At 39.1% G+C, this 24,871-nt stretch overlaps 1 protein-coding gene across 2 annotated transcripts in view; it reads right to left on the reverse strand.

Moving 5' to 3' along the window:
• Window positions 1–3,989: 3,989 nt before the first annotated feature.
• The window catches only part of LOC146001329 (uncharacterized), a 69,788-nt gene continuing 48,906 nt past the window's right edge, over window positions 3,990–24,871 (reverse strand). For both annotated transcript variants that reach the window (XM_083138644.1, XM_083138643.1), the window contains one exon: window positions 3,990–6,295. In XM_083138644.1, the coding sequence (XP_082994770.1) occupies window positions 4,162–6,295 (2,134 nt within the window). In that variant the 3' untranslated portion in view covers window positions 3,990–4,161. The remainder of the gene's footprint in view (window positions 6,296–24,871) is intronic.

Raw genomic sequence — 24,871 nt, forward strand, 5'->3', positions numbered from 1 at the left:
AAAAAAACTGTTTTCTTATGCTTGTAATAACCGTAAACTACAAGAAAATAATTCTATAATGCAAGCAATGCGTACATACAAGAAAAACTATCAGACAGGAATTTACAGTGTTGCAGTAAATTTGAGGTTGGGAGCATGTAATTGCCAATTTTTATAACGTTCACTAATGCAGATTTATGTTTCACTTTTTCGTGATAGTATTCAATATATATTCCATTTGGTTGGATTCTTCTTGATATCTAAGAATAGTGCAATGTCATTGTAAACGTATGTTAACTTGTGCGAAACCAGTAATACGTCAGGATGATGAAAGAAAACCTTCGTAAGCACTGCTACATTTAATAAGGTGAAGTGAGCCAGAAGAGTAATAAACTTCCAGCAGCATATTTGCAGTCTAAAGCTCTTCTTGTTTAAGCATTCAATATTTGTTGGATGTTGCAGTCCATGCAATTTCTGTCGCATGTTGTAGTGAGATACTTTGTCGGGTGGCGATATTCGAGTAAAATCGTATGTATCAATGGAACCTATTTGTTTCCATGTTCCTTCCGTTTGCCCAACAAAATGCCTTACTACGACGTCCGACAACTATCGGACGGCGCCACCCGCTCTTATCCCCTCCATCTGTTGACAAGTCCCCTTACTACTCCCATATGGACAAGAAAAAAAATGATAATTCAATGCATTTTCCGCGTAATATTTAGAGGCTTAACATTTACTCCCCCGATGATACCATATGGTACTAGGGACGTTCAATATATAAGTTTCCCTGTGCTATAAAATATTGTATAAAGCAATGCCATTAAAAAGAAGCACATGGTTGACAAGAGCCATCCTTCGTCTACAAGGAACAACAATCAATTCACTATCAGACGTGAAGGCGCATGCGCTCAAGGGCGAAAAGTAAATGCTTGTTCGGAAAACGCGGGCTCGCGTCATAAGGAGTTCAGAAGCATGGATGCTAAGAGCGTTCTGCTTATTGACTTTTTGGAACGAGGAAGAATAATTAATGCTGACCGTTATTGTCAACCATTGGATAAACTGAAAAATGCAATTCCGACACAAGCGACCAGGTCTCCTGTAAGCTGGTGTCATTCTTCTTGACGATAACGCTCGCCCCCACTCAGCAGTGCAAACGCAACACAAAATTGAAGAATTGAGGTGGAAACGGCTGCCCCGATTTAGTGCCGAGTGATTTCCATCTTTTTCCGGTGTTAAAGTCTGAATGGCAAGGTTACCGTTTCGAAAGAGATGAAGAAGTGAAGCGGAATGTGAGAATAGTGCTCAATAGCCAGAGCCCTGATTTTCTTGCAAAGGGTATGGACAAATTGGTGCAACGGTGGGACAAATGCCTGAATCTCTATGGGGATTATGTGGAGAAGTGAGGAAGGATCGTCCTACACATGTATGTATGTATAGTTTTCTCATGTATCTTAAAAATATTTTTTTTTTACAGCATAGGGAAACTTATATATTGAAAGACCCACGTATCATGGTGCTGATTACGAAATGAATGTGCTTTTTGGACCTTCATACTCTTATGTTTGGGTGGAAACTCTGACACAGGTCTGGAGCAAGGCTGGGAAATTCATATTGATGACCAACCTCCCCCTCTCTGCAACATATCCATGCCACATTTCCGAACAGAGTTTCACATTTTGGCTCATTATTCAACTTGTATGGCAACAGGAACATGAAACATGTTTCAATCTCTTTGGAAACGTCAATTCTTTGAAGAGAATACTAAGGTTTGCACCTTCTTCCCAAAATAGCGGCAGAAGAGGGGGCAAACTCCAGATTTTGTTTCTTTTTTCATCAAAATTCGGTGGTCGCGCCCCCAAACCCCCCTTCCTTGGTTCGGCATTCTGAATTATACATGGTTGCATGCTATGATGATTTAGCTCCAAACAAAACTTATCCGAAGTAGATTGCTTCTATAGTGCCCAAGTTATAACAATTTTACTCCAAAAATGCAAATTACCTATATTTTGTAAAAAAAAAAATCAAAAAAAAAAATCACATTTTGGCTTATTATTCATCTTGTATGGCACACAAGAACATGAAACATGTTACGTTCTCTTCAGAAATGTCCATTCTTTGAAAATAACACTTAAGTTCACGCCTTCTTCCCAAATAGCAAGGAAGAGGGGGCAAACTCCAGATTCTTATGGTTTCTTCATTGAAATAAGGGGGCTGCGCCCCAAACCCCCTTTCCTCGGTTCAGCGTTCTAAATTGTACACGGGTGCATGCTCTGATGTTTTAGCTGCAAATTAAAACTTATCCGAAGTAGACTGCTCGCATAGTGCACGAGTTAAAACAATTTTCTGAGCAATATGCAAATTACCTATTTTTAGTAAAAAAAAACAACAGTGTTTCACATTTTGGCTTATGGCACCCAAGAACATGAAACATGTTTCATTCTCTTTGGAAACGTCCATTCTTTGAAGAGAATACTAAGGTTTGCGCCTTATCCCCAAAATCGCGGGAGAAGAGGGGGCAAACTACAGATTTTTATGTTTTTTTCATTGAAATTCGGGGGTTGGGCTCCCCCAAACCCCCTTCCTCGGTCAGGCATTCTGAATTGTACACCGTTGTATGCTGTAATGTTCTATCTGAAAAACAAAACTTATCTGAAGTAGATTGCTCCCATAGTGCCCGAGTTATAACAATTTACCTCTAAAAATTCAAATTACATATTTTTCAAAAAAAAAAAAAATCACATTCTGGCTTATTATTCAACTTGTATGACACCCAAGAACATGAAACATGTTTCATTCTCTTAAGAAATGTCCATTCTTTGAAAAGAATACTAAAGTTAGGGCCTTCTTCCCAAAATAGTGGGAGAAGAGGGGGCAAACTACAGATTTTTGTTTTTTCTTTTGAAATTCGGGGGTCGCGCCTCCCAAACCCCCTCCTCGGTCCGGCGTTCTGAATTGTACATGGTTGCATGCGCTAATGTTTCAGCTGCAAATTAAAACTTATCCGAAGTAGACTGCTCCCACAGTCCCCGAGTTATAACAATTTTCTGTTCCCGTGCAGAGTTCCATAACGATATCTTTAAATTTAAAAAAAACAAAGTCAATGAAGATGAAATTCCCTGACATTTCCCTGACTATTTTTGACACCTCAAATTCCCTGACTTTTCCCGGTTTTCCAGGTCTGTCGCCACCCTGAGTATGTATTTTTACTTACATATTATTTTAAAGTTCCACATATATAAGTCGTTAGCGTTGTGTGAAATACAATGTTTAATCAATTGTGTATTGGAAGTATTGAAGTATAATGTACATATAAAGAGAGCTGATTCATGGAAGCCTGCTAGTTACTCAACTTATGTATCACTCACAAAATGTATTAATGATCTAAAATTACAAGAGTTGTTAAATTTGATTAAGAGTCCATTCTTACTGTTTCCTAATCTGAAGATATACAATTCTAAAACAACGTCACATAGTTGTAATTATATTTTATCTGTCATGCTAGATGTTGGGTGCCCCGAAAACTAATTCAAAATTCCTCTTTCTAGGAAGTTGGTATCTACATGCTGGAAGTATCAATCAGGACAGCCAGAGAACTAGGGGTTCCATGCTTAAGGTGGCATAGTGGCTGTTGATCCTCGAGTGGTCCCAGCCAAAGAAGATAAGTTGCAGTCTGATGAAAGAACCACTCAGTAAGGTGAAAGAACTAATGGATTGGGACACAAAATTCTTTACATTACAAAATCTTTTAAAATTTTTCATTCTTCAAATTATTTATTGCACATGAAATGCATGCCAGAAAATAAAAGGTTTGCATCTAGTATGAAACCTTGAATATCTTGAAATAATTGGATTCTGTTGAAAAATTTATTAAATGTTGAATAAAAATGGGACTTTTAAGATATATGAATTTCTGAATGTCGTCTAAGATCTCCCTTCTGTACAAATGATTTGTTACATGTTGAACTCACGTATATGAATTCTTAAATGCCTTGCAAGATGCTCCTTCTGTGTAAATGATTTGTTACATGTTGAACACATGTAGGTCCTCTCTCCAGTATGAATTGTTAAATATCTTGCAAGATTTTTCTTTAGTATAAATGATTTGTTACATGTTGAACACTCAAAGGGTCCCTCTTCAGTATGAATTCTTAAATGTCTTACAAGATCTACCTTCCGTGTAAATCATTTGTTACATGTTGAACGCATGTAGGGCCTCTCTCCAGTATGAATTCTTAAATGTTTTGCAAGATTTTGCTTCCGTATAAATGATTTGTTACATGTTGAACACTCAAAGGGTCTCTCTCCAGTATGAATTCTTAAATGTCTTAAAAGATCTACATTCTGTGTAAATAATTTGTTACATGTTGAACACATGTAGGGCCTCTCTCCAGTATGAATTCTTAAATGTTTTGCAAGATCATCCTTCTTCATAAATGACTTGCTACATGCTGAACACATGTAGGGCCTCTCTCCAGTATGAATTCTTAAATGTTTTGCAAGATTATCCTTCAGTATAAATGATTTGTTACATGTTGAACACTCAAAGGGTCTCTCCCCAGTATGAATTCTGATATGTTTTGAAAGATTTTCCTTCCCTGTAAATGATTTGTTACATGTTGAACACTCAAAGGGTCTCTCTCCAGTATGAATTCTTAAATGTTTTGCAAGATCATCCTTCTTCATAAATGACTTGCTACATGCTGAACACATGTAGGGCCTCTCTCCAGTATGAATTCTTAAATGTTTTGCAAGATTATCCTTCAGTATAAATGATTTGTTACATGTTGAACACTCAAAGGGTCTCTCCCCAGTATGAATTCTGATATGTTTTGAAAGATTTTCCTTCCCTGTAAATGATTTGTTACATGTTGAACACTCAAAGGGTCTCTCTCCAGTATGAATTCTTAAATGTTTTGCAAGATCATCCTTCTTTATAAATGACTTGCTACATGTTGAACACATGTAGGGGCTCTCTCCAGTATGAATTCTTAAATGTTTTGCAAGATTATCCTTCAGTATAAATGATTTGTTACATGTTGAACACTCAAAGGGTCTCTCTCCAGTATGAATTCTTAAATGTTTTGCAAGATCATCCTTCTTTATAAATGACTTGCTACATGTTGAACACATGTAGGGCCTCTCTCCAGTATGAATTCTTAAATGTTTTGCAAGATTTTGCTTCCATATAAATGATTTGTTACATGTTGAACACTCAAAGGGTCTTTCCCCAGTATGAATTCTGATATGTTTTGAAAGATTTTCCTTCCGTATAAATGATTTGTTACATGTTGAACACTCAAAGGGTCTCTCTCCAGTATGAATTCTTAAATGGTTTGCAAGATCATCCTTCTTTATAAATGACTTACTACATGTTGAACACATGTAGGGCCTCTCTCCAGTATGAATTCTTAAATGTTTTGCAAGATTATCCTTCAGTATAAATGATTTGTTACATGTTGAACACTCAAAGGGTCTCTCTCCAGTATGAATTCTTAAATGTTTTGCAAGATCTTCCTTCTGCATAAATGACTTGCTACATGTTGAACACATGTAGGGCCTCTCCCCAGTATGAATTCTTAAATGTTTTTCAAGATGTTCCTTCCATATAAATGATTTGATACATGTTGAACACATGTAGGGCCTCTCTAAAGTATGAATTCTTAAATGTCTTGCAAGATTTTCCTTCCATATAAATGATTTGTTACATGTTGAACACACGTAGGGCCTCTCTCCAGTATGAATTCTTAAATGTTTTGCAAGATCATGCTTCCTTACAAATGACTTGCTGCATGTTGAACACATGAAGGACCTCTCCCCAGTATGAATTCTTAAATGTTTTGCAAGATATTCCTTCTGCGTAAATGACTTGCTACATTTTGAACACATGTAGGTCCTCTCTCCAGTATGAATTCTTAAATGTTTTTCAAGATTTTGCTTCCGTATAAATGATTTGTTACATGTTGAACACATGTAGGGCCTCTCTAAAGTATGAATTCTTAAATGTCTTAAAAGATCTACATTATGTGTAAATAATTTGTTACATGTTGAACACTTAAAGGGTCTCCCTCCATGAATTCTTAAATGTCTTCCAAGATCTTCCTTCTGTGTAAATGATTTGTTACATGTTGAACTCATGTAGGGCCTTTCTTCAGTATGAATTTGTAAATGTTTTTCAAGATCTTCCTTCCATATAAATGATTTGTTACATGTTGAACCTTCAGTGTTTGAAGATTTTGTAGATTCTCCTTCCCTTGTAGATTCTAGATTAGTTTCACTGGTCTTTGATGCAGAGCAGAATGTTGTTGCTAGTGTCAAGCTGGAAGAAAGAAATCCTATTTGAAGCGATTTGGGTCTGAAATTTTGATTTGAAACATAATGAGTGTAAGATATGAATGTGTAGCATTATCTAAGAATTTTTTTTTGAAGAGCACATCTAATTTCTAATTGATATATATACATATATACCAGTGATAACCTGTAAGGAGATATATATGTTATTAACCCTTAAGTAGGCATGTGGGGGTAAATTTGACTTCCAGGTAGATCCTCCTATGCCCCGACATTTGTGGGCTGGTGACACTGCTAGCCTACTAGTACCTTCCTAAATTAGTCTAATTCACATGTCAAGATCACTTCCTTCAATATGTGAGTAACTGAAGCAAGGTGAAACTGTTCCAAAGTTGCTGGGGGTCAAATTTACCCCTGTGTGCCTGCTAACGTGTGTGACTTTTTTGTTGCTAATACCTTTAAAACTTTTGCTTACTGTGCTTTATGAGTGAATTATTTTAACAATTTTTTCTTGCTGTGTTTGGTGACCACATTTTAAATTTGATGTTTCATTTTTTAAGAAATCCATCAAAACAATCGCTTATAAAAGACAGGTGGAGTGTACACGGTGGCAGTTGGTCGATATTTCAAACGAGGATGAACATACTTCATCTGAAGCATTTTAAGATGAAAAATTGACTCAAGAATCAGATCGTGATGCAAGAGATCATGTAAGAGAGTCAGAACATGATAGTAATTATGAGACAAGTGGAGACAAGAGAAAAATATCCTGAAAGAAGATGGACATTACTTACTGGGAAACGACAAGATAACTCGCTGGGAAAAGTTTCCTGCTCATGTTCGAATGCTTGTACATAAAGTATTAACATTTTTTTGGCTTCCTGGACCATGAGTAGCTGCCAAAATTACCAAGTCCACTATCAAGACTTTATAGCTTTTCATAAATGGCACTACTGTGAGAATCATTGTAGAAAATGCAAATTTGTACCTAGAAATGATACAGAGAGAGAATTTAAGGAAAAGGATGCCAAATAGACCAAAGCAACAAAGTTTATGTGGCGTATTATACAGGGTGGCACACAAAATGATCCCTATTTGTATTTTTTCACATCTGAGATAAAGAATGGCATCATGTGTGTCAACAGCAGTTGCAATAGCCATTGGAAATGTTGGATCATGAAATGTGAAGCATAATACAAGGTGCTGTCACTAGGGATCTAGGGTAGACAACATGGCAGACTAAGGAAGACTTGCAAAAAAAAAAGCGATCTGCAACTGTGCTATTTTTTTCTGAAACAAAAAGCATTGTTTTGACTAAGACGCATATTCATGCACATTTCCATATTCGGTGGGCACCCTCTAGAAAAACGATCCACAAACTGCATGAAAAGTTTCAAATGGAAGGACCAGTACTGGAATCGAAGTGTGATCGTTCCAAACATGTTAGCCTTTGCCTGAGAATATTGAAGCTGTTTGAGTCACTATGCAGAGGAGTCCCAGCAAATCAAACAGCAAGCAATACAACTAGGGATATCAAGACGTTTCGTTCAACGGATTTTTAAAAATAATCTCCATATATATATCCGTAAAAGATTTCCATGTTATAAAAATAAACAAATGAAAAGAAACAGCAGAGAATGGTTGGGCTGAGGATAACAATGCAACACTGAACATCTTTTTGTTTTCTGAATAGGCACACTTTCATTTGGATGGTGGGGGAAAAGATTTTACGAAAAAAGCAGAAATATTTAATGGTAGTTTTTCTTGTATGTAGACATTGCTTGCATTGTAGAATGATTTTCATGTACTTTACGGTTATTACAAGCATAAGAAAACAGTTTTTCATTGTGGCGTTTCACGAGAACACACGCTTTCTTCATCAGACATTTATTTTCATTTTGACTAAAGAGAAAGTTATACCAATGGTTAGCAATTTTTCAAACAAAAATAATCCGTTATATAATGGATGTTGTCAATGTTACATTGTTGTAATATAGCAACCTAACTGTGAAAAGAAGCAGTCTGTTTTATTTTTTTTTCAGACATATATTATTTTTTACAATGTAACATTGACAACATCCATTATATAATGGATTCCTTTCGTTTAAAAAATTGCTAACCATTGTTATAACTGTATCTAGTCAAAATGAAAATAAATATCTGATGAAAGGAACGTGTGTTCTCCTGAAACGTCACAACGAAAAACTGCTTCCTTATTCTTGTAATAACAGTAAACTACAGGAAAATAATATTTAATGGCACTGAGAAGACTTATGGTTCAAGCTTGCAGTGGAATTATGGAACTCATGTGTCATAAGGTAATTGGTAACATTGGTGTTTCCATGACTGAGGTTACCAATAACAAAGGTGGTCATATTGAACATGTATTGCAGTAGTATATTTTTCCAAAATGTAACCTTCTTGTGATGTATGTTTCACTGAAAGCTTCTTTACAATATAGGTGCTATCTAAGAACAAAATGGGGAATCATTTCATGCGCCACCCTGTATGATGTAGGAAAATAATACAATTGTCACATTTAGTTACACGTATTTAAAAAAATGATTGTGAAAATTGATATGCATTAGAAACTCAGTTTTTTCAATGAAAAATGTTCTAATTAAAGACGTGCATTATCTTCTTTAAATTTGAACATTGCTAAATTTACACAAATATTTGATGTGTATGATGATTTTTTGTTCTTGCATTCACTATTATATACTTGCCTCATTAATAGTGTTTGGTTTCACTATTGCAATGAAAGATTATGTGCTGGTGAAAACACAATATCTGTTCATATTATATTAGGAACTAATTGCCACCCTTATTTACATTTGAAAACTATTTTAAGTTGTTAAAAATGGTAAATTTAATCACATAAAGATTCTCTATTATCCATATGAATTTTACTTTATTACACATAATATTTTATGTTTAGGGGTCAAATTTACTCTCAAAAGATGAAAGACACGTACCTGGTTAAGGGTTCAAGACAATTTATGACAGGATATTTGAGAAAAAGTGTGCTACTACTTCACACGGTTTTAAACTTTCTTATGCCAATTCCACAATGAAAATTACCAATTACTAAGTATAACACAATTATTCGACATTTGAAAATGATACAAATGATGAAGAATGAAATATTTTTTGAAAATAAAAATACTGTTTGTATAACACTAACAATACCTTAAAATACAGTATATATTGATGAAGGAATTGGGAGCATAAAAGTCGAAACATTAATTTTCCTCAAACATCGCTCAGAAGCTCGCAAGTTGAACGCTCATTCACCCCACATTCCACCGGATGCAGAGCCGAGCAACTAGAATTTTCCACTCGGCTCTGCACAGTCAGCAAGGCAACGGCCCTCACCAGCGGTGAGTGCACCTCCACTGTAAATTTCCATCTCCATCCAGGGATACCCCAGGTGCACAGTGGAGGTGCAAAGTCCACCAACCTATGACTCAAACCCAATGTATAAAACCGCTGGAGACAGTAAATCGATCTCTCACTTCGCTCCAATATCACCACCAAACTGATCGACGAGAAGAGGACGACGGCCTGCTGAGAGATCGCGACAGTACGAGGCGGCAACAAGCGAGAAGTCCATAGCAGTCCGGATTAAGCCAACCGAAGAATCTGCAAGAATAAAACAAGTCGCCGAATTGCCTGCCGTCTCTTATCGTCATCTTCGATCTCTCCAGCGGACACCTGTCACCGTCGCCGACGCCAGAAGCCGAGGGCCAGACCAACAGCAAGGGGTGAGTAGCGTTCAACAACACAGGCTCCCAACAATCCTTCATCAGCCTCCTTAAGGGTAGAGGTGGTTAGCCAAGTCAAACTTAAGACCTACTGTATTTATCTGAGCTACGTCCCGGCGTGACTCGATCCCGTACCTTACCCGACGTCACGCTACATGGTGGAGATAGCCGGCTCCACTCCGTGGATTTCCATAAAATTTTAATTTTTTTTTACGTCACTCAAAACCCCATAATCTAAAATCCCCGCCGCACACAGCAGCAACCCTAGAAATTCTTCTTTTTCGATAATACACTTCGTATTATAAACTCCCCACTTCTAATTTTTTTTCTTCCGCTCACTATCTTTCATTTCTTGTGAATAAGTGCATAAAAATTCCCCCTTCCTAAATTCGCATGAACGAATCCCAAATTATTCTTCACGAAGAGCTAGACCGTTCTCTTGACCAGATTCTCTCCTTAGCCTCCGCTATTAATTCGCCCGCTCCTTCCCCCAGAATAACCAGATCCAAGGCTCAACATCCCGATTATCCCCAGTTTCTAGGTGGTCTAGAAACACCCAAACGAAAAAAGAAACACCCAGAACCCCAAACCAGTACACCTAAAACTAACACCCCTACCATCAATCCATCCCCGTCAATAATGTCCGTAAATATACCCCATGGTTTATACCCCGCCCCCTTCACAGGAAAAAACCCTCAAGAAGTTGAGCAGTTTTTTGAAAAGTTCGATAGCATTGCGGGCGCTTTGGCGTGGGAGGAAAATAAAAAACGCGAAATGTTGCCATTGTTCCTCGCAGACATAGCGCTCACATTTTTGAACGATCTCAAGAAGCAGCCAAACTTCAACACCCTCACCTTTCCGCAAATCAAAAAAGAATTAATTTCATTATTTAAAGGCAGTCACTTAGTCAGCATGCCAATCCAAATTTTATTAGAGACAAAACAGGAAATTAACCAGCCCATTCATGATTATGTCATTCGTAAGAAAAATCTCGTCCTTCAATTCTTCCCGCAAGCGACGAACCCTCAAATCCTTTCTTATGTTGTGTCGGGACTTCGATCTAAACACATCGCTGCGATAGGAGACAAAGAGTTCACCGACACAAGTTCTCTTATTGCACATCTGCAGAATCAAGAAAGGCAAGACATGCTGATTCAAGCTAGACGCAATGAGGAACAAAGTGAAGCGATGAAACTGATAGATGCCGCTAAGTACATGCATTCCATTTACGCATCAGCCTCCCCTCAGTTTCCCAGCTGTACGCAACCACAGGTCAGCAACACTCATCCTTTCCCCACACCTCAGCCTGCTTCGTCATTTGTGACGTATTCCCCCCCACCCCCCTCCCGCAGATCTCTCAAGCTCCATACAACTTTCTTCCGCAGCAACCTTATCAAGCAACAGCAGCTCTCCCGCCCAACTCGTGGCAGGTACAAACCACGCCCACAGTCTCTCCTTCCCTCCCCTCAAGTCAAACTCCAAACACGCAGTCTGCTAGTTCTCCCAGCGCGGCCGTTTCCCAGTCTTGCAACGCAATTTTGCCATCTGGCGGTTCAACAGCGAATCAACTAGATACAGTCACAAATCAATTGCAAACCTTGACATTAGAAAATAAAGTTGAAGCGTTGTGTCACACTGTCCAGAACCTGGCAGATCAAATACAATCGAATAACAGTAATCAATTTCAGACCCGGCCTACTTTTTACGGCCAGGGGAATGGTAATCGCAGAGGTTCTACTCGCGGCATGAGACGTAATTTCAGATCTCGAGGTGGAAATAATAATTCAGACGGGGGGCGACAAAATTTACAGTTTTCGCAATGCCAGATCTGTTTCCGTTCAAATCACTCTACCAGGGACTGTTTTTATAATCCCAACAATGAAAACAAGGGCGATTTAAACTGAAAAACCGTGTGAATCGATGGGACGGATCCACACGCAAGACAAAATTTGACACAGTTCCTATCCTTGAAAAAAACAACCTATTCTTCATTCAAGCTCATGTAAATAATAACCCCCTAGAAATTATGATTGACAACGCAAGCCAAATTAGTATTTGTCCTCAGCATTTAATTCCACCCAATGCAAAGAAAATTCAAATGCACAGCATTATTAAAGGCGTCACTGGCAACAGACTTCCTATCTCAGAAATTGTAATACTCCCCCTTCACATAGGAAGATATAGGTACTCCCACCCTTTTAGAGTTGTGCAATCCAAAGAATTACCTCCTCTCCTTGGCAATGACTTCTTGAAGACACAAAATTGTGACATTTCACTTAGTACTAACCTGTTAACTCTTAGACGCTTAGGCCATATTCCGAACTATAACCTTCCCACAAAATCACACACCTACACCATCCCTGATGTAATTTTTTCTAAACTACACCCTACTAGCAACCAACACAGTTTAGTAACAATCCCAGAAAATGTAACCCTAAAACCTAGAACCCGAACATATGTTCCAGTTTCCATCACTCCCCCCCTCCCCCACAATATCCTACTCACACCCTCTCAGGAAACACTCCTTACATACAATATCCTCATACCCCATGCTCTCCTTAACATTTCTTCCCCTCTGTTACTAATTCATAACCCCTCAGAGAAACCAGTCACACTCAAATCCAACACCCCACTTGGCCAAGCAACCCCATGTGACATTCTAGTAGACATGACAGACACATCCAACACTGATATGACTACCACGACATACGCATGCACAGAAGACAATACAGACAACACAAGACTGAAGGAAAGTCAGAAAAAATTTGACCCATCTTGCATCAGTATTAACCCTGACTTATCAGAGGCAGACAAACAGAAAATCATACAGTTAGTATTTGATTATGCTGATGTTTTAGCTTGGAAAGGCGATAAACTCACCACAACCCCAATTTATGAGTACGACATTGACATTGGCAACAATCACCCTCCTTATATGAGACAATACCCCATCCCTTTGAATCTTAGAGAGCAAATGAAAATTGAGCTTAACAAGCTCTTACAAGATGGCATCATTCGCAGGTCAGAAGGTAGTCCATTCCGACACCCAGTTCTCTTAGTGCGCAAGCGAGACAATTCGTTCCGCGTGGTGTCTGACCTTCGGGCACTGAATAAAATTATTCAGCCCTCTTCTCTCCCAACACCTAACATTGACAACATTTTAGCAGACATGGCAGGCAAGAAATATTACACAACCCTTGACCTTAAATCGGCATTTTTTCAGGTAAAATTAACAGAAAGGTCAAAGAAAATGACCTCATTTGCAATTAGTAATTGTGGAAATTACGAGTATGAAGTACTGCCAATGGGATTGAAGACAAGTAGTCAGGTCATGAACAATGTAATGTCTATGGCTCTATCTGGCATAGATAGTTCCGAGATATCAGCATATACGGATGACATAATTTGCTACACAAACTCAGTTGATGCAATGCTACAAGTTTTACATAAAGTCTTTGCTAAATTACGTGCAGCCAATTTGAAACTAGGGCCAAATAAATGTAAATTTTGCTTTGAGGAAATTCCAGTCTTAGGCCATCTTGTGTCGCAAAAGGGATTTAAAATTTCTGATCACATCCTGCGTGCAATCAAAGAATTCCCTCCACCTAAATCTAAGAAGAATTTGAAATCTTTCCTAGGCATATGCAATTTCATCAGACGCTATGTACAAGGGTTTGCGGAACCCGCAGAATGTCTGTTCAAATTACTCAAAAAGAAAGTAAACTTTCATTGGCATGAAGAGCATCAGAAAAGCTTTGAGGCATTAAAAGACAAAATTATTTCCGCACCCATTCTTAGACCTTATGACCCAAAGCAAACTTCATGCGTATACATCGACGCGTCCTACCAGGGTATGGGAGGTTGTCTTATGCAGGGGGATACTGATGGAGTACTACATCCGATAGCCTTCTGCAGCAGACACCTTACAGACACTGAGAAAAAAGCAGACGTCTTTTCTCTTGAAATTGCAGCTGCCTTTTATGTCCTGAAATCATTCAAATTCTTCTTAATCAACACACCTTTTATAGTTTTCACAGATAACCATGCATTGTCTTACCTTAGAACAACAAAACAGTTGTCCGGGGTCCTTGCTCGAAGATCACTCTTCTTCCAAGAGTTCGACTTCCAAATCCACCATATCCCATCATCACAGAATGGTATTGCTGATGCATTATCGAGGAATCCTGTAGACCCAGCCCCTTCCTTGCCCAACGACACAGCACAAGACACTTCACTTGACACAGACGAGGAGGACATACTAAATCAAGTCTTCATGTTACAATCCGATGACTTTGACATAGGTACGGCACAAAGAGAGGACCCATACTTACAAGCATTAATCAAAATTCATGAAAACCACCCAGATGCCGATCACAAATTAGAGAAAACAGCCTACTCATTTGTTCTTGACAACGGAATCCTTTATAGGAACACTAAATTTTCACCAGGCTATAGAAGACAGTTATGTATTCCCCAAAAACTAAGAAAAGAAGTGTTTCAATTAATTCACTGTAACAAAATGATGGCCGCACATCAAGGTGCTGCTAAAACATACTCCCATCTCTCTTTACGCTACTATTGGCCTAATCTAAAGAAATATGTGTATGCTGCAGTACGCAAATGCAATGAATGTCAAGTAGCAAAAAGAGCTCACGGAGCCGTACAACATACACTGCAAACGAGCCCACCCGCTAGTCATCCCTTTAGCCAAATACATATTGACGTGTGTGGACCACTGACTTCAACCTCTGACACAGGACACAAATATTTTCTATCCGTTGTTGACAATTGTACCAGATTTGCCATAACTACAACCCTCCCCAACCATGATGCCAACTCAATAGCTAACGCCCTTGTCTCGCATGTTTTTCTCATTTTTGGTCTTCCAGAGACGATTATGCTTGACAGGAGCTCCCCCAACTGTAGCAAATTAATACAGGAATTATCCAAAATTACTGGTGTCACATTAAAATTTGTTGATACCGCTGCCCACTTCAGAAATGGTGTAGTCGAATCATCTTTTCACTACTTGAAATCCATCATGAAAACTTATGTGGTACAAAAACAAGGTAAATGGCATGAACTTTTGGCTAGCGCGACCCATGCTCACAATGTAAGTACACATCTTGGTATGAACAACTCACCCTATTTTTTGCTATTTGGACAACACCCTAGATTAATTGCAGATGCTGTTCTCCCTACTAATCCCAACACCACTATCCACTCTAATGAACAGAGAATAGAACAACTCCAGGCCGCTCGAGAACTAGCACACAAACATTTAGCAAAGCGATTTGAGCAGCAAAAACAATGTGCCGACAAAAAGACACAACAAACAACCTACTCCCCTGGACAATTAGTGTATATTTTGGACACTACCCCTCATCCCCACGTACCCAAGGCATTTTCCTCCTCCTACAAATTTCAAGGGAAAATAATTTCACAAAACGACGCCAATTCCTATTTGGTGGAATACACCGATGGTCGTGGCAAACTGAAAACCGATGCTATCACGATTCACCGTTTGAAAACAAGGCACCTTGACTCGGACGAGTCTGTCACTTAAATATTCAATTTTTCCATTTTTCACCGTTGCATAGTCCATTCACGCTTTATAACTATACTTTTCGCACCCACATGTCAATATAATACTTGTATTTTCGCATTTTTTTTCGCAACGTGATTTTTTCACCAAGCCGCACACAAGAACAAGCACATGTAAAAACGGAAGTTCCGCCATTTTGATTCACGTAGTACCCTCTTCTTCCTGTTCCCTCCTCCTCAACACTGTACACATAAAAGAGTCGGGAATTAACTTTAAAAGCAAGTTCGAAGACTAAAATAAACTTTTAATATTCCACAAAGTATTAATAATAAAGAAGTAGAAAGTAAAAACGGTCAATCAGGAACGTAGTCTCTCAACTGACTACTGGTTGAGTACGTGAATTTTCCACTCGCTAGAGACAACGCGATTTTTTTTTCTGTCTGCAGCAAGCAGATTGTACAAAAAAAAAAACTCGCACAAGTATCTGCGCATGCGCGACCTACCCGTAGACGAATCTCGCACAGCTGACGATTTAGTAATCGCTTCGGCTCGAGCAAATACATCGCGGAGCGCAAAACTTAAACAAATGGTAATAAAATACAAACAAATAAAAATGCAGAAGTTTATATTATAAACTATTCAGTCTCGAGAATCTCTTGCATTACAATTTGTTAATCCTTCTCTTTTATAATTTTTCATTAGTGATCTTTTACCACTTTATTTGAGTAGCTTACTCGGAAAACAATTTTTTTTTTCATCACAAATCTCATGCTTAATACATGATATTTTTTTTTTATGCAAACTCAGTTTTAAAATTGTATCTTTGTCCCTTTCAGGGTTCACTAACGACAATGGCAGTAATGTTACTACTTTCCCTTTTTCCCCTCATTTTTTCGGTCACCACGGCGACTGAACATGTGAAAATTATCTCGGGAATTTATCTGAAAGAACTACCAGGCACCATCCCTTATCATTATACCATCCCCATCTACTATAATGTGAAATTAGAAATGCCTAAACCCCAGCACTTCCCATCAACACTACATAATGCCATGTGCAACAAAGGCGAAGAAGATTCCAACCAATGTAAACTTGCGGTCCAACTCCAAAATTTTCATTCACACCTTTTTTCACACCTTTCCCTCTTCACACGCCCCACCCCCAACACTTCCGTAGTTAGACAAAAGCGTGCACTCCTTGGCTTTATCAGTAGCATTGCTAACTATTGCTGTGATTTTGCCACTACTAAGCAACTAGAACCCCTATTCCAAAATGCTCATGAAGTAAAACAAACGATATCTAACATTAAATTACAACTGCAAGCTAATCATATTTTTTATCAAAATTTAACTGGTGAAATTCACTCTTTCCAACATCAAATTGAGGATGTTTTTACTGAATATGCTAACCACTCTGATAGTTTGGCTAGAAATCAGGAAGCATTGATTAATAAACTCAAAAATTTAACAATCAAAGATGCGCATCAAGCACAGGCATATCTCATCGAATTTATGACCCTAACCTTGCAGCTTAGCCAATTTTTCACCCTTTTTGAATATGAGAATACCATTAGCAATTGTAAACATCATTTTCTCTCTGAACATGTTGTATCTAAAACAACACTGCACCGAGACTTGAAAAAGATTCAAAAAAATATTCTTCCTACTGGATTTGATATAGCGATTCCTCTCACACTTATTGACATGTATTATCAGATACCACTGTCCCAATGCAGAATTTCTGCTGATGCTGTCAGTATTGAGTTGAAAGTGCCTATCACTTCCACTCAGAAGAAATATAAACTTTATTTAGCAATCCCTGTCCCCTTTTCATATCAAAATTTAACATGCGTAGTGTCGCATAATCCATCGTATATCGCCATCGATGATACTCATAATGTTGTCACTATTAGTGGTACAGACCTTGAAAATTGTCAGGTCCATACACAGAAATTGTGCCTTCTGCCTTCTCACACAGGAAGACACGATGGGCTCAATTTCTGTTTTTCCAAATTGATTCAAGCAACAACCGTGGCTGATACGATGAATGGGTGTACCTACACATGTCACGAATCCCACCTCACTGATGTGGTCAAATTAGATTTAAATATTTATGCAATAATTAATCCTCCTCCTACCATCACCTTTTTTTACGCTAATGGCTCCACTTTACATTATAATCTTACCACTTTTCACGAACCCGGTGCAGTATTGTTACACGTGGCTTGCCGTACAGATGTACTTATCACCCCCGATATCAAAATTCATGCTATCTTTCCCTGTGGTTTCGATCATTCAACAATCCACCGAACAATTCATATCCTTCCTGCTGCCTGGACTAACAATCCCAATTTTCTACTCGACACCCATTATAAAATTTCCCCCCTTGTGAATGCAACGGCTCTTTATCATAAACAATGGACATTTCATATCCCTCACCTTAACCTCTCCCAATATAAAGTTCTTGACATCCCTCCCATAACTCCACTTTACAGACATGCGGATTTTCCTATCATTATAATTTTTGTCTGGCTCACATGTCTCACTCTAGGTGTCATATACCAATTTAAACTTCTCCACATTCCCCTTTTCTTATGTTTTACTTCTAAGGCTCGTGCACTTACCCCTCATGACCTTGTAAAATCTCCTGCACATACAACCTCCTATCTCTTCTTAATTTTCATAGCTCTCCTGCTTCTTTGTATTTGCATCACTTACATGTACTTACGTCTAAAACGTCACACTTCTTGCTGTTCATGTTGTCACCGGCGAACCCCATCTCCTCCTAAGACATGTTCCATCCCTATTATTAGTCCTCCTATTTCCGTAACTGCTATATCTCAACGTCCCGCACATTCCCCACCACCCCCTCCCACTCTTCGTCAACTTACAACTCCCACTCGCTTAGCTCCTCCTCTTCCCACACGTATCACTTTCGATGATGGCTACTGTCTACCCACCCCTGTCATTTCACTTATGTCACCTTCGCCTCCAACCTTTACTCTTCCGCACTTAGGCGAACACCTTTTATTATAACTTCCCCTTCCCTACGCTTGTCGGCTCCCCCTTGCACAACGTCACCATCTGGCCATACTACACTCACGGCGTTCTCAAGCATCTCTTCGGCAGTTCCGCATACAGCCAGACACCCAGCAGTCGGTCAGTAAGGAATCATCATGGCGCAGCAGTCATCCTGGAGCAGCTGTACAAGCAGCCAGCCAGCCAGCAGCCATCTATTCCAGACATCATGCAGCCCGCCAGTCGGCCAGTAGACATCATGCAGACACCATGCAGCCAGCCTACCAGCTGACATCTATTGCAGACATCATGCAGCCAGCAGGCATCCTATTGCAGCCAGCCAGACATCATGCAGACACCATGCAGCTAGCCAACCAGCTGACACCATGCAGACATCACGCAGCCAGCAGATATCTTATTTCAGCTCATCATGCAGCCACCATGCAGCCAGCCCACCAGCTGACATCTTATTGCAGACATCATGCAGTCTTCATGCGGCTCATCATGCAGCCAGCCAGCCAGCAGGCATCCTATTGCAGCCAACCAGACACCATGCAGCTAGCCCACCAGCTGACACCATGCAGACATCATGCAGCTAGCAGATATCTTATTTCAGCTCATCATGCAGCCACCATGCAGCCAGCCCACCAGCTGACATCTTATTGCAGACATCATGCAGTCTTCATGCGGCTCATCATGCAGCCAGCCAGCCAGACACCATGCAGACATCATGCAGCCCGCCAGCCAGCAGGCATCATATTGCAGCCAGCCAGACACCATGCAGACATCATGCAGCCAGCCAGCCAGGAGACCTCCTATTGCAGCAGACATCATGATGCAGACATCATGTAGCCAGCCAGCCAGGAGCCTTCCTATTGCAGCAGACATCATGCAGCCGGCCAACCAGCAGATATCTTATTGCAGCACACCATGCAGACATCATGCAGCCAGCCAGACACCATGCCGCCATCCTGCAGCAAGCACATAAACATGTAGCAAGCAGACCACAGGCAGCCTGCAGCTCAGCATACCACCAGCGGTCAGCATTCCAGCTGAACATGCAGCCAGACCCGTGCAGTACCAGCTATACCGACAGCTCCAACTTTTTTTTTTATTTTTATTTTTACACATTATTATATACAGGGTTTTTATTTTTCTTTACTCAATGTACCTTCAATTATTATTTCAAATATACTCTCCATAACCATCTCTACTCTGCTTCGTAACCACTCACAGTGGATACATCTTGGCCAGGGGAATGATGAAGGAATTGGGAGCATAAAAGTCGAAACATTAATTTTCCTCAAACATCGCTCAGAAGCTCGCAAGTTGAACGCTCATTCACCCCACATTCCACCGGATGCAGAGCCGAGCAACTAGAATTTTCCACTCGGCTCTGCACAGTCAGCAAGGCAACGGCCCTCACCAGCGGTGAGTGCACCTCCACTGTAAATTTCCATCTCCATCCAGGGATACCCCAGGTGCACAGTGGAGGTGCAAAGTCCACCAACCTATGACTCAAACCCAATGTATAAAACCGCTGGAGACAGTAAATCGATCTCTCACTTCGCTCCAATATCACCACCAAACTGATCGACGAGAAGAGGACGACGGCCTGCTGAGAGATCGCGACAGTACGAGGCGGCAACAAGCGAGAAGTCCATAGCAGTCCGGATTAAGCCAACCGAAGAATCTGCAAGAATAAAACAAGTCGCCGAATTGCCTGCCGTCTCTTATCGTCATCTTCGATCTCTCCAGCGGACACCTGTCACCGTCGCCGACGCCAGAAGCCGAGGGCCAGACCAACAGCAAGGGGTGAGTAGCGTTCAACAACACAGGCTCCCAACAATCCTTCATCAGCCTCCTTAAGGGTAGAGGTGGTTAGCCAAGTCAAACTTAAGACCTACTGTATTTATCTGAGCTACGTCCCGGCGTGACTCGATCCCGTACCTTACCCGACGTCACGCTACAATATATCTCTCGTATGGTTTTCATTGTAGAGTCAGTCAAAATTTGTGTTGTGCAACTATTTAAACACATTGTATAAGGCATTCCATATCTGGAGTACCCCACTATGCTTGCAAGGTGAAGCACCCTAAAATATAAATTTGCGTTTGATGTTTTAAAATGTCTTAAAACGATTGCCATGATGATAATAAAAAAAACGTTGGTTCTTTGCAGTAACAATATTAAAGATGATGGAAATATTCTAAGCCTGCTTTCCCTAGGTCTATTTGAGACTGATTGCTTAATACTACGTTATTCTATGTTGCCTTTCTGCCAATTTTGGAAATTCACAACAATGAGGATGAGTGGTGATATTATGAAATTGCTCAAGCAACACTCACGAAGAACAATCATCTCCAGCCCAGGATTCAAAAACTCGGGACCCCTGCCATTGTGGCATGCTGTGGTAACAAGTGCACCACGAAGGTTCGCAATTAAGCCTACCTGAATTGAAATTGGTATATTTTGGGAATCTTGTACACACAGCATAGTGCCAAGTACAGTCTTTTTTACAATAAAGTTATGTTATCTTTGGTACAATAATACAGAATCTTTTACAAACACACTCTTATCACAATACAGATATTGGCGTGTCCAAAGAGGGTTGGCTGGTGGGGATCATAAACCCACTTTTGCCCAGAAAAAAGAATTTAAAAGGCAGGAAAAAACTGCTAAGAGATGGCTGGCTACTAAAAAAATGTATAGTCTCCCTCCCCCCTTCGAAAGTCTTTGGTATGCCACTCTATATAGAGGTTGGTAGAGCTTTTTTTCTAAGCCCACTTTATGCACATTAAGGCTAATTGCGACTGGGGACTTGCAGTTTAAAGTGGGATCAGAACATTTCTTACCTCAACCTTGCATCAAACCCAGGACACCTTGATTATAAGGAGGCAACATTACCACTATACTATCCGTCAAAGGAAGAAAAACTAAAAATGTTCCACAACTTCTCAAGGCATGGACTGCTCCACTGGGAACAAAGAAAGGGAGGAGAACGGGCTGTCCCACATTCTGATAGGGGAGGAAATGTGATAATTTACATTGATATTTCTTAATATTTATTTTTTCTTAGGAATGGAAAGAGGCCTCAATGGTTTTTTAAATTTTTTTTTTTCCATTTCCATGTATTAGTACAATTATTCAGCTACAAGATGGCATACTTAGTTTAATTTTTGCTTGATGCTGTTTTGGGATATGACTAATTCTGGAGTTGAGGATTTCCCAATTTTTTAGTATTTAAAGGGTTATATCTGCTAACAGCATCAATATCCAAGTAATGTGCTGTTCTAATAGTGAGCTTCAATCCCAGTAAACAATCTTTGGGGTACTGTTGCTTAAGATAATAAGAACCAAAAACATTGCATTTTGGACCCTCTTTGTTGCTACATAACAATGGAAAGCCACAATGTCCCATCAAAACAATTGAATGTATATAAGCAAACAGTCTTATATTAACAGTATAGCAAAATAAATGTTTGGAATGGTGTTGCTTTGCAAAGATACAGCACTCCAAACTTACTCATGTTTCACTTTTCATGAAAAATGGAGCGTGTGACCTTGAACTTCAACATTTTCTACAGGGGAGGGAAAATTATTTCAGGGGTTCAAATTTGCACAATATTAATTTATCATTACCTACTTCTTCAACATGTAAGGAAATGAAGCTAAACAAAAAAATACAACTATCTCACTTAGTTCGAATTTCAAAATAATGGCTCCTCACAACATATATTGATTGATTGATTTGTTGTATTAAGTCCACTTTATGCACTGAAAGGCTAATCGGGACTGGACCTACAGTTCAAAGTGGGATTCAAACTACTTGTGCCTCCACCGGGCATCAAACCCGTGACCCCTTGATTACAAGTCAACGACGCTAACAACAGATATCTATGTCATAAATTCTTAATGTATATTAACATAATTTACGACAGCTGAATTAAAAAAAAATGGTCTAGCCTAATTCCTTCAAATCACTGAATAATCATTGAACTTGTGATGAGTACTGCACAAGAGAAAAATCAGGCAAGCTGAGCAGAAGCATTCCTTGGGGAATGCTTAAATACTTACAGATTTAACATAATCTTACATTACATTATTGCTACACTTTGCACTCGGTAAAGAAGAAGAAAAAAAGAAACAGGAGAGGGAAGGACATGAACCTACGATGTACGATTGTATTGTATTGTGCAAGATATCTTTACTGATATCTCACCTAAAATTGTACGAAATTTGTCTCATTGCAATCAAATGTAACAACAATTATTTCCAGGTGGAAGAGAACCTGTTCAGTGTTTCAAACTGCACAAATTTTTGTGCCACTTATTTTATATTTGTGAAATAGGTAACACACAGCAAAGGGACTGACAGACTGGTTTATGATTTATTTGATAACATCCACAATGTGTTTCCACAATTCTACCCCCAACTAATCATGACATATATGTATCAAATGATATTGCACTAAGCATGGAAAAAAAATCAACTCCCAAGTTTAAAGAAATTGGTGGCATACAACAACATTCCTCTTGAAACAATCTGTTCATGAAATAAGTTTTCTTGTGTTGTATTAATTAATTCAAAACACGTTTGCTGTTGACTAAAAAACTGTTTAACATGTTTACAATAAAAATAATATTGCTCTTTCTTTGGAACAAACAAAGTTTTACCAACACTAACCTTGAGTTGTAGCTACAGAACATTAGCTTACAAGCTAATGAAAGTATCATTTCCAAGGTTGATGTTGGCAAAATTCAGATGTTTGCAGTAGAAGCTAAAATGGAATGCTGAATCTTGTGATGCATTTGCACATTTTTTTTATTTGCTATATTTTAGTAAAGTACAAAAGTAAAGTGCTCCCCTGTGCATAGCACCACGCCATGAAGGCGTATAGGGTGTGTGGGGGTAACACCCCACACTTTCTTGATCCAGTCGTGAGTGGGGGTGATGTGATCAGCATCAAGCCCTTGACTGCCTTTACCCCCCAGGTATCCATGTTATTCGACACTGGGTGGGCGCCGGGGCCACTTCTAACGTTAGAAAAGTTCCCGGATTTGAACCGGCTGGGGATGGAACCTGGGACATTTAGCATGGTAGTCAGACACGTTACCGACTGAGCCACAGTGGCCACTTTTATTTTGCTATATTTTAGTAGCAATTTAATCTTACAATATTGAGATACAACTTAGGGGCCAGTGATCGATTGTTTCTCCTAGAACAGTGGTTTCCAAAGTGTGCACCTCGGTGCCCTGGGGGCATCTTGGCTGGCTGACAGGGGCACCGCAAAATGTTCCAATATATTCAATCAATCATGTGATGTTTTCAAATATGTGGTTATTTAGTTCTTTTTACACATAAAATGTTTCTGAATTGTAAATATGTGTCTATTTCTGAACTTAAGGCAAGCAACCTAACCACAGTAACTGAGCGTTGCAAGTATTAGATAGGCATACATTCTGATTTGGGTACCGTGGGAAAATCTTCAAACCGTAATGGTGCCATGAAATGAAAAAGTTTGGGAACATGAGTCCTAGAATATAGTGATGAATACTTTTAAATCAGTGAACTTAGATGTGTTTTTTAAAATAACATTCACCTAAAGGAACACAAAGCACAATTAGCAGAGACAATTTATCCAAATGTGATCCACATAGGAAAATGTATTCCAGAATATTTTCACCTTTTTTTAAATCTCAAAACCTGGTTCTATACACACTCAAAAGTGAAAAGTAGTGTAAATGCAAATGGCACAAAACCAAATATTAGAATCCTAAAAAATATATAAAATTAATCAAACCTAACACACCTAACCTCATATAAAGTAAAATTATGATTGGCATTGAACATAACAACATGAATGTGTTAGCACTTTTTAATCTAACACTCCCTAAGAAGAGAAAAACAATTATATGTTAGAAGGGTATCTTTCAGTGACACGCTGAAGGATATTTAAGAATATCTGCCAGTGTCCATGTGAGAAGAAATTGACAAATTAAGTTTATCTGAAAGCACTTTCACATTTCTTCTGAATAAAATATCATTGCATGTGCATGCTGAACTCCTAACAGAATTATACTAACATTTGTGAATAACATGAAAGTACTATCAGCACTGCAGTCACTCTAATACAAGGAATTTGCCTGCACAAATAAATTCCTTTGAAATCAAGCTTACTGATGCAAGAACAATAATCCACATTACCACCTACAGCATGTTTGAAAATGATTTGAACTATAAAAACATGTTTCATGAACAATGCAATATAATACCCA

Source organism: Lepisma saccharinum, chromosome 17, assembly GCF_977018435.1.
Source record: "Lepisma saccharinum chromosome 17, izLepSacc3.1, whole genome shotgun sequence".
NCBI classification, from domain to species: domain Eukaryota; kingdom Metazoa; phylum Arthropoda; class Insecta; order Zygentoma; family Lepismatidae; genus Lepisma; species Lepisma saccharinum.